Source organism: Lathyrus oleraceus, chromosome 2, assembly GCF_024323335.1.
Source record: "Lathyrus oleraceus cultivar Zhongwan6 chromosome 2, CAAS_Psat_ZW6_1.0, whole genome shotgun sequence".
Classification (NCBI taxonomy): domain Eukaryota; kingdom Viridiplantae; phylum Streptophyta; class Magnoliopsida; order Fabales; family Fabaceae; genus Lathyrus; species Lathyrus oleraceus.
In genome coordinates this window covers 334,799,467-334,811,256 of record NC_066580.1, presented here as the reverse complement: position 1 = coordinate 334,811,256, position 11,790 = coordinate 334,799,467, and the positions used below count along the sequence as shown (strand labels likewise).

The window sequence follows — 11,790 nt, the reverse complement described above, 5'->3', positions numbered from 1 at the left end:
CAAAAATATATTATAAATTTACAAATGTCTTTCTTAAGTTCTCTCACTTATTTTATTTTATATTTAGGTGTGTTTTTGGTCATTTCTACATGTCACTATAGTGTTAATGCCATTGAGATCACATCAAAACTAGTAACTGATGCTGGTTCTGAAAGGCTTATTCCAGATATATTTTTTGGAGATTTTTTGAAGTAAACTACAGTTCAATATACTTTAATAAATTTAATGATTCCAGATAAAGTACTATGGTAGTGTTATCTTATAATACATTGATGTAATATATATTTTTTAGGAGATTAATCATGCGGGAGCTGGAGGATTATGGGCAGAACTTGTGAATAATCGAGGTATATATATTCTCACAGAAAAAATTTACCTTTGAATTTATTTTTCTAATAAGAGACAAATTTCATGTATTTTCTTTGAAAATTTATGTTAGTAAGTTTTTTTCCATTTTAATATTTTTTCAACTGTTAGATCTATTTCATTATATTATATCTTTTGTAAATTAATGTTTCAGGTTTTGAAGCAGAAGGATCCATTAATGGGACCTCAAATATTTATCCGTGGACAACTATTGGAGAAAATCAATCATCCATTATTGTATCAACGAAACGTTCTTCTTACTTAGAGCGTAATAAAATTGCATTACGTATGGATGTTCTTTGTCATAGAAAATCTTGTCCACGTGGTGGTGTTGGTATTTCCAATCCTGGTTTTTGGGGAATGGTGAGTATCAGTTAATACAACATTTTATTTATCATATGAAAAATTAAAGGTATTCATAATATTTTTTACAATGTTTTATATAATCAGAATATCGAGGAAGGGAAGAAATATAAAGTAGTATTCTATGTTAGATCACTTGGTCAAATTAATTTACAAATTTCATTTGTTGGATCTGATAATGGTGTCAAATTAGCTTCACCCAAAATAAGGTTAAAATTCTATTTCTTTAATTAATTTTTTGAAACAACGTCTTGTTCATTAATAAAAGTTCATTAATTTTATTATTGTGAAACAAAATTAAACTAATTATTAAGTTATTAATGAATCAACATCAGAGCTTCTGGAGTTAATGCTAAAAAGTGGAGTAAGATGGAAATAATTCTTGAAGCCAAAAGCACTAATCATAAATTTTCAAAGAAATTGTATATGTGAAGAAATTGTAGTTTCTTGAAGAAAAAGCAACAAGGAAACTTTTAATCATAAATTTCCATCATCATTTCCACAATTCATCAAACTCTTGAGAATCTTGGTTGGAACCTTGAATGCAAGGAAAATAGTGGAAGTTTCTAACACCCAAGATCATCATCATCAATCTCAAAGCTAAGGTTTCATTAACTTAAAGGTGGGGTTCTAGGTAGTTATCACTTTGGGGGAATATTCCTTTATAGGAAATTGCATGTCAGGGTTAGGGAAATTTCATGGAACGTGGATTGATAGACTGTAAAGATGCATGTATGTGGGAGAATATGATTACTGTGAATTTGTTGCAATCTATGTTGTTAATCTAAAATTTCATGAATCCTTGATGGGCCTAAGGTGTTAAGGGTGTTCACCATATGTTCATAGATGAAGCTTGCATATGCAATAAAGATCTCGAGTGTGAAATATATGATCTTGTTGAGTGATGACAAGTTTTCACCTCTAAACATTTTTCATGTATTATAATTGATGAGAATTAATGCATGTAATATGTTAGTTGTGGTTTGTATGAAAAATTGATGGATTTTGGGAAATTTAGAAAACATTTGCAGGTGTAACTGATTGCACTATTGGTGTATTCAATTACCACCCCTGAAAACTCATTTTTTTTTATGAAACATCAAGTTGGTGTAACCGGATACACCAAAAGTGTAATCGGTTACCATCTCTAAAATTTGCATATTTTTGGGACAAAGAGTTAGTGCAACACCTTTAGTGTAACTGACTACACCTTATGTAACTTTGATGATTTTCACTTGTATGCCTTAGTTGTGTGGCTATGGTGCAATGACATGTACTTAGGATGTGTTAACATACTTTTATGCCTCATTCACGACTAATTGTGACTAAAATTTATATGCATGAATAAAGCCCTAATAGGTAAGTCGATAAAAGCATACACCAAAATTAGATAAGCTTTGAAAGTATAGACTCTTATTGGTCTAATTGGTTAATATGCGAACCCTAGTAGGCTAGTGAAAGAATGTGAGATAAAACTAGGTTTACAAAGGGGAATTAACCTAGATACATGACATTCAGACACGATAGAAGCCCTAGTCGGTATGTGTTGTAAATGGTCGGTAAAGAATGTGATATTAGGGAACTAGAGAATACCCTAGTTGGTATATGTGACGAACTATCGATTTTAAAGAATTTTTTTTAGAACTGTGCGAGGAATATTATGGCTTTATAGATGCCCAAAGCTTTCAAAAATAGTCGAGAGTGAATGACATTTGCATATATGAATCGAGTCTGACTATGATAAATGGTGACCAAGGAAGGAAATATAATATATATTAGAGTGTCAAGCTCATGTAAGAGATATTGGAAGTGGAGAGATGTTCCATTCGATAATTGATTCAGTGACCCGTGTCTAGAACATGTTAGAGGTAGTAGGAGGGGAAAGATATTCCAATAGTGAATTAAGTTCGTACCGTGTTCATACCTGAAAGACAAGTGATGGATGGGGAAAGATGTCCCATTTATGCAATAGATGTAAAAATAATATATATTAATTGTTTATTGACAGAGTTGCACAATAATCCATTATGAGGTATGATGAGAATATTTTACACGTTAGTACATAACAATCTAATTTAAAAATAGAAAACATCCAACTTATATATTATATTGTTAACAACTCATTATCCTTATCACTATCTTCAATTTATAGATTGTTCTTCCATGATAAATACGAGTGAAAATGATTAACAAAAATACATTACAAATTTACAATGTCTTTCTTAAGTTCTCTCACTTATTTTAATTTATATTTAGGCGTGTTTTTGGTTATTTCTACATGGCACTATGGTGTTAATGCCAATGAGATCACATCAAAACTAGTAATTGATGCTGGTTCTGGAAGGCTTATTCCAGATACATTTTTTGGAGCATTTTTTGAAGTAAACTACAGTTCAATATACTTTAATAAATTTAATGATTCCAGATAAAGTACTCTGGTAGTGTTATCTTATAATACATTGATGTAATATATATTTTTCAGGAGATTAATCATGCGGGAGCTGGAGGATTATGGGCAGAACTTGTGAATAATCGAGGTATATATATTCTCACAGAAAAAATTCACCTTTGAATTTATTTTTCTAATAAGAGACAAATTTCATGTATTTTCTTTGAAAATTTATGTTAGTAATTTTTTTTCCATTTTAATATTTTTTCAACTGTTAGATCCATTGCATTATATTATATCTTTTGTAAATTAATGTTTCAGGTTTTGAAGCAGAAGGTTCCATTAATGGGACCTCAAATATTTATCCGTGGACAATTATTGGAGAAAATCAATCATCCATTATTGTATCAACGGAACGTTCTTCTTGTTTTGAGCGTATAAAAATTGCATTACGTAAGGATGTTCTTTGTCATAGAAAATCTTGTCCACGTGGTGGTGTTGGTATTTCCAATCCTGGTTTTTGGGGAATGGTGAGTATCAATTAATACAACATTTTATTTATCATATGAAAAATTAAAGGTATTCATAATATTTTTTACAATGTTTTATATAATCAGAATATCGAGGAAGGGAAGAAATATAAAGTAGTATTCTATGTTAGATCACTTGGTCGAATTAATTTACAAATTTCATTTGTTGGATCTGATAATGGTGTCAAATTAGCTTCAACCACAATAAGGTTATAATTCTATTTCTTTAATTAATTTTTTGAAAAAACGTCTTGTTCATTAATAAAAGTTCATTAATTTTATTATTGTGAAACAAAATTAAACTAATTAGTAAGTTATTAATGAATCAAAATCAGAGCTTCTGGAGTTAATGCTACAAAGTGGAGTAAGATGGAAATAATTCTTGAAGCCAAAAGCACTAATCACAATTCGAACCTACAAATAACAACAAACAACAAAGGAGTATTATGGTTAGATCAAATCTCAGCCATGCCTTTAGATACATATAAGGTATGTTATGCATAAAATTATATTTATATTTATTTATTCTTAGATTATTTAATTTTTTCTCTTTTATAAGAATTTATCTCATTAATCATTATTGGACACAACAGGGTCATGGTTTTCGAAATGACCTTTTTCAAATGGTGGCAGATTTAAAGCCAAAAACTTTTAGATTCCCAGGTATGATACAATAATATTGAGTTGGAATCACTGCGAATAATTATTTTTTTAATGGAATTTTTTTATTCTTTTCCATCTTTTTTCATTAAATTTTTTATTAAGTGATAAATATATATTATATTTTTTTTATATAGGTGGTTGTTATGTTGAAGGAGATTACCTTAAATATGCATTTAGATGGAAAGATACAGTTGGAGCATGGGAAGAGAGACCTGGCCACTATAATGATATATGGAAGTATTGGACCGATGATGGATTTGGTTATTTTGAAGGGCTTCAAGTAATTTTTCTTTTCTATTTTTAAATATTAATTGTATTTTTATTAAATTAAAAATTAATAATTTTTTTGTTTGTTAAACAGTTATCAGAGGATCTTGGTGCATATCCAATATGGGTGTTTAATAATGGTATTAGTCATCATGATGAAATTAATACGTCTGCAATTTCACCATTTGTACAAGTATAATTTCCTTAATATTATTTTTTATTATCTAGATTATATTTATATTTTTAATTAATTAATTAATTAATTAATTGTTATTTATACTTTTTGATCATTAATTATTAGGAAGCTCTAGATGGTATTGAGTTTGCTAGAGGTTCTCCAGAATCAAAATGGGGTTCTCTTAGAGCTTCCATGGGACATCCAAAGTCATTTGATTTGAGATATGTTGGAGTTGGGAATGAAGATTGTGGTAAACATAACTATCAAGGAAATTATCTCGAGTTCTATAAAGCTATAAAAGATAGATATCCTGATATTCAAATTATCTCAAATTGTGATGGTTCTCAATATCCATTAAATCATCCTGCAGACCTTTATGATTTTCATGTAATAATATTGCTGATTTAATTATTAATTGTTTTTTCAATTTATTATTATTACTATTAATATTATTATTATTTATTTATAATTATTAAATTTGAGTTTAGGTTGAGTATCTTACATTATTACTAATACTTTTTTCAATTGTTAGATTTATACAAATTCTAAGGACATGTTTTCCCAGTATACCAAATTCGATAAAGCACCACGATCCGGTCCAAAGGTTTTATTATTAAAAAAATTATTTATTTAAAAATGATTATTTAGAAGGTAAAATAGGCATGTAAAATATTATTGATATATAAATTTGCTCATGTTTTATTAATTACAATTTATAGGCATATGTTAGTGAGTATGCTGTTTGGAAGGAAGATGCAGGCAATGGAAGCCTTTATGCAGCTGTGGCTGAAGCTGCATTTCTTATTGGACTTGAAAAAAATAGGTTAGATTTTATTATATATAAAATTTTATGATATTTAATTTATAAAGTTTGTGTTTTTTGAGTTAAATTTTAATCATTTTTCAATTTTCTACAGCGATGTCGTCAGCATGGTTGCTTATGCACCACTCTTTGTAAACACAAATGACAAATAGTAATTTTCTAATTTCTTATCATTTATTTATTATTTATTATTTATGTATGTAAATAAATATATGATTTATTTAATTTATATTTTTATATGAAACAGTTGGATACCAGATGCAATTGTATTCAACACTTATCAAAATTATGGAACTCCAAGTTATTGGCTCCAACAATTTTTCATTGATTCTAATGGAGCAATATTTCTTAATTCAACTCTCTACAATTCTTCTAGCTCGATTGTTGCTTCTGCAATTCAGTATACAAATTCTCAAGATGGGAAAAATTATCTAAAAGTCAAGGTAAAATAACTCAAATTTTTTATAAGGAATATATTTTGATTTAAAGTATTTAATTATTAATTATTTGATTGTGCACTTATTGCAGGTAGTAAACTTTGGAAGCTCAATTGAAAATTTAGAGATTTTAATAAATAATTTAAAATCAAATGTGCAACGATCTGGTTCATCAAAAATGATGCTTACATCTTTAAATAAAATGGATGAAAATTCTTTCTCCGAACCAACAAAGGTACACTTTATTTTTAAACAAAATACGTAGTTTGTCATAGATATATATTGTAATATTTTGAAATGAATTTTTTTATGTTTTAATTTAAATTTTTTATAAGTTGTTTAAATTTAAGGTTAATCAACATTGATTATATATATAAAAAAATTCTAATACATGATTTTGTTTCATTTTGTATATGTACAGATTGTACCCAAAAGAGCTTCACTTGAAAATGCAAGCAATGACATGAATGTTGAACTTGCTCCTTATTCAGTTACATCATTTGATTTATTAATTTAAAGGAGTAAATGAAATAAATATGTACATTTTTATTTCTATTACCTAAAGTATTTCTCGGTTTACCATCCATATGCATTTTATATATTTCTATTTCTTTTTATTTATGAATTTTAATATCAAAATCAATAAAAAAATGTACTTAAGCCAAAAAAAGTTTGATACATTAAAACTAAATGGAGACAACAACACATTGCAATCTTTAGATATATAATAAAAATTAAAATATGGTGACCCGTAGAGATGTGGTTATTGAAAATAAAGAAAGGGAAAGTTTTGTTACCTTCAAAAACTGTAGATATCGGACTTATATAGAATATACGTGTGTTTTACTAATTATAATTATGTCAAATATAAAACTCTAAACAAATTTAGTAAAATACATTGGTTGAAATAATTTCAAGAGTAATAATCCTTTGTTTATAACATGTATATGAATAATAATAATAATAACATTGATGATAATAATAATAATAATAATAATATAGAATTTTTGAATAATAATAATTATAATAATAATAAAATTTCCAAGTAACTTAAATGCTATGTATGAAGTGTAATTTAATATATTGACTGTGATTGTTGCTTTTGGTGATGGTGTGTTTGGTATTGTTGAGTGTTTTTGGGTGTCTTCTTTCTTTAGTTGGTGTTATTTTTTCTTTTTCGACAATACTAAAACAAAAGGAAAAAGCATCCAATAAAAAGAAACAAATCAACAAAAGAAAGAGAAAAATCTTATATACAACTCAAAAACAAACAGTAAAAATCACCACCTATGCGAAGCCACGTGTTAAATTTTAATCCAACTGAACTCACGAGAAGAAAAAAATATTAATGGATAATTTATCGGATGTCCTAAATCATTCTTAAGTAATATAAACTTGTATCCATAAATATTGCTTAATCTCAACAAAACAACATTACTGTACAAAATATGAAAAATTGGGGATTTTTATAAAGGTTTTGTTTTTAATAGAAAATAAAATAAAAAGATTAAATATATGATATATTAAAAACGATCGGACCTTTTTTAGAATTTTGTATCTCAATATTTGTTAATTGCGTCTATTCCTTAAAATTATTTATTTATTTAGTATTATGACGAATTAACAAATTAGTTATACTCAATCTATTGGGGTATAACTCTTTATTTGGGAAGGTACGGTAAACCTAGAAAATTGTTTGTTTGAGTTAGAAAAAGTCTTTCTCTTAATTCTCACAATGGATTCGAGTGAAAAGATGAATGTCTTGCAAATTCCAGTAGTTTGTGATTTTCTCGAAGTATTCCCCGAGGATGTCATTTCTCTACCTCCTGAAAGAGAAGTGGAATTCTCCATTGATCTAGTTCTTGGAACGACTCTAGTTTCTGTTGTCATGTAGCGTATGTCGCCGATCGAGCTCTGAGAATTAAAGAGTTAATTTGAAGGATTGTTATATAAAGATTTCATCCGCCGAGTGTGTCTTTGGGGGGAGCTCTGTTCATGTTCGTGAAGACGAAGGATGATGGGATGCATCTGTGCATCGACTAACTTCAGTTGAACAAAGTTACCATCAAGAACAAGTATACCCATACCCAAGATCAATGACTTTCAGGATCACTTGAAAAGATCATGCATTCTCTTAAAGATTGATTTACGGTCGGGTTACATAAAATTTTAGTGAAAAGTTCTGATACACCGAAGTATGCAATTAGGACTCAATATGATCATTAAAAATTCCTTGTAAAGCCATTCAGAGTGACTAATGTTATCGTCGTCTTTATGGATTACATGAACCGTATATTCCAACGTTATCTTAATCATTTTATGGTAATCTTTATAAACGATATCCGAATTTACTTACATACTTCATGAGACCACTTGGAGCATTTAAGGATTGTTCTATTAGTTTTGCAGGAAAAGTAACTTGTTGAAAAAGTTAGCAAGTTTGATTTATGGATGACCAAATTGATGTTTCTTGGTCATGTCATATCTAAAGGAGGTGTAGTAGTGGATTCTCAAAAAGTGGAAGTTGTGATTAATTGGGAGAGACCCAAGAGCGCTCCTCAGGTGAGAAGCTTTTCAGGGCTGCCTGGATATTATCAGAGATTTATCAAAGGCTCTTCTCAATTGGAATTGCCAATGACTAGACTCACTCGAAAAGGCATTTTGTTTCCTTGGAATTCAGAGTGCAAACGGAGTTTTATTAAGTTAAAAAAGAAGTAAACCACCACTCCCGTTCTAATAATTCCTAATCCTAATCAATCTTATGAAGTATTTTCTAATGCTTCATAGGAGGGATAAAGAGGTATCCTAATAAAAAATGGTTAGGTTGTAGTGTATGTGTCTCAGTAGTTGAAGCCTCATAAAGAGAACTATCAGTCGCACGATCTTGAGTTAGCTGTTATTATTTTTTCACTCAAGATGTGGTTCCATTATTTGTATGGGTTTCATTTTGAAATGTACACCGGTCATAAGATCCTGAAATAGCTCTTTGTTCAAAAGTAATTGAATATGCGGCAAAGGAGATGGATGGAATATGTGAAAAATTATGATTTCTAGTTGAAGTACCACCCAGGAAGGAAATGTGTATGGCTAAATTGATGGTGTTAGAGCTAGAGCTATTGGAAAGGTTTCAAAATATTGATCTTTAGTTTGCATGGACTTATAATTAGCATTGTATCCTAATTATCAACCCGAGTATTACATGTGACATGACGGAGAGGATTTGGCAAAGTCAGTTGTTGGATTTGAAGTTGCAATCTAGGTTTGATTATTTTAGTTTCAATCAAGACATGGATGTAATTCTCATATTTAACTAGAGGATTTGTGTACCAAATGATTCCTATTTGAGATGATCAATTATAAGGGAAGTCCATAAGAGAGGGTTACCAATTCATCCTAATTCATTATGGATTCGCTTCTACTTATTTTTCCGTACATGGTTGAGTAAAATTTGTTCTCTTCTTCGAACCTCAACCACGAAGTATAATGGATTGTGCCATCTAAGAGTTAAGGAAGAAATAAACCCACATCGTTAAAATCCTTTAGGAAGAATCACACCCGGACGAGGCCACGTGGGAACTGGAATCGGAGATGCAAGATTTGTACCTTCATTTGTTCGTGTAAATCTCTAAATTTGAGGAAAAAATTTTAATTAAGGGGGAGGATTTAATGGCGTACATTCTATAATAACATGATCATTGTCTATTATTGGTTTAATCTCTTGTTAATGAGGAGATGAACCCTAATGAAGTTTTTTAAACCACGATTAAGATATCAACATTGTCAATAGTGAATTATAATGGATTACAAGGGTAATTAAATCTTTGTGCATGTGAACTCTCTATGGAAAAATGAAATAAGAATCCCTCATTTTTTTACTTCCATTCTATCTTTTAAATCAAATTTTGAGAAAGATAGATAAAGAGACGAGGGAGAGGCGAGTTCCTTCAGGAAGTAACGGGAAAAGTTCTTGCTCAACTTCTTCAATTCAACTTGCATATGTGAAGAAATTGTAGTTTCTTGAAGAAAAAGCAACAAGGAAACTTTTAATCATAAATTTTCATCATCATTTCCACAATTCATCAAACTCTTGAGAATCTTGGTTGGAACCTTGAATGCAAGGAAAATAGTGGAAGTTTCTAACACCCAAGATCATCATCATCAATCTCAAAGCTAAGGTTTCATTAGCTTAAAGGTGGGGTTCTAGGTAGTTATCACTTTGGGGGAATATTCCTTTATAGGAAATTGCATGTCAGGGTTAGGGAAATTTCATGCAACGTGGATTGATAGACTGTAAAGATACATGTATGTGGGAGAATATGATTACTGTGAATTTGTTGCAATCTATGTTGGTAATCTAAAATTTCATGAATCCTTGATGGGCCTAAGGTGTTAAGGGTGTTCACCATATGTTCATAGATGAAGCTTGCATATGCAATAAAGATCTCGAGTGTGAAATATATGATCTTGTTGAGTGATGACAAGTTTTCACCTCTAAACATTTTTCATGTATTATAATTGATGAGAATTAATGCATGTAATATGTTAGTTGTGGTTTGTATGAAAAATTGATGGATTTTGGGAAATTCAGAAAACATTTGCAGGTGTAACTGATTGCACTATTGGTGTATTCAATTACCACCCCTGAAAACTCATTTTTTTTATGAAACAACAAGTTGGTGTAACCGGTTACACCAAAAGTGTAATCGGTTACCATCTCTAAAATTTGCATATTTTTAGGACAAAGAGTTAGTGCAACACCTTTAGTGTAACTGACTACACCTTATGTAACTTTGATGATTTTCACTTGTATGCCTTAGTTGTGTGGCTATGGTGCAATGACATGTACTTAGGATGTGTTAACATACTTTTATGCCTCATTCACGACTAATTGTGACTAAAATTTATATGCATGAATAAAGCCCTAATAGGTAAGTCGATAAAAGCATACACCATAATTAGATAAGCTTTGAAAGTATAGACTCTTATTGGTCTAATTGGTTAATATGCGAACCCTAGTAGGCTAGTGAAAGAATGTGAGATAAAACTAGGTTTACAAAGGGGAATTAACCTAGATACATGACATTCAGACACGATAGAAGCCCTAGTCGGTATGTGTTGTAAATGGTCAGTAAAGAATGTGATATTAGGGAACTAGAGAATACCCTAGTTGGTATATGTGACGAACTATCGATTTTGAAGGAATTTTTTTTAGAACTGTGCGAGGAATATTATGGCTTTATAGATGCCCAAAGCTTTCAAAAATAGTCGAGAGTGAATGACATTTGCATATATGAATCGAGTCTGACTATGATAAATGGTGACCAGGGAAGGAAATATAATATATATTAGAGTGTCTAGCTCATGTAAGAGATATTGGAAGTGGAGAGATGTTCCATTCGATAATTGATTCAGTGACCCGTGTCTAGAACATGTTAGAGTTAGTAGGAGGGGAAAGATATTCCAATAGTGAATTAAGTTCGTACCGTGTTCATACCTGAAAGACAAGTGATGGATGGGGAAAGATGTCCCATTTATGCAATAGATGTAAAAATAATATATATTAATTGTTTATTGACAGAGTTGCACAATAATCCATTATGAGGTATGATGAGAATATTTTACACGTTAGTACATAACAATCTAATTTAAAAATAGAAAACATCCAACTTATATATTATATTGTTAACAACTCATCATCCTTATCACTATCTTCAATTTATAGATTGTTCTTCCTTGATAAATACGAGTGAAAATGATTAACAAAAATACATTAC

At 29.8% G+C, this 11,790-nt stretch overlaps 1 protein-coding gene across 1 annotated transcript; it reads left to right on the top strand.

Annotated features, from left to right (window-relative positions):
* The first annotated feature begins 225 nt into the window (after positions 1-225).
* Positions 226-6,533, top strand: LOC127123107 (alpha-L-arabinofuranosidase 1). The gene is made up of 17 exons (XM_051053363.1): positions 226-240; positions 366-438; positions 2,986-3,110; positions 3,212-3,266; positions 3,440-3,648; positions 3,736-3,857; positions 3,984-4,137; positions 4,242-4,311; positions 4,446-4,591; positions 4,673-4,771; positions 4,880-5,143; positions 5,289-5,360; positions 5,476-5,579; positions 5,674-5,730; positions 5,827-6,022; positions 6,108-6,251; positions 6,438-6,533. The coding sequence occupies exons 1-17, from the start codon at positions 226-228 to the stop codon at positions 6,531-6,533; spliced, it is 2,001 nt and encodes a 666-aa protein (XP_050909320.1).
* Positions 6,534-11,790: the final 5,257 nt, after the last annotated feature.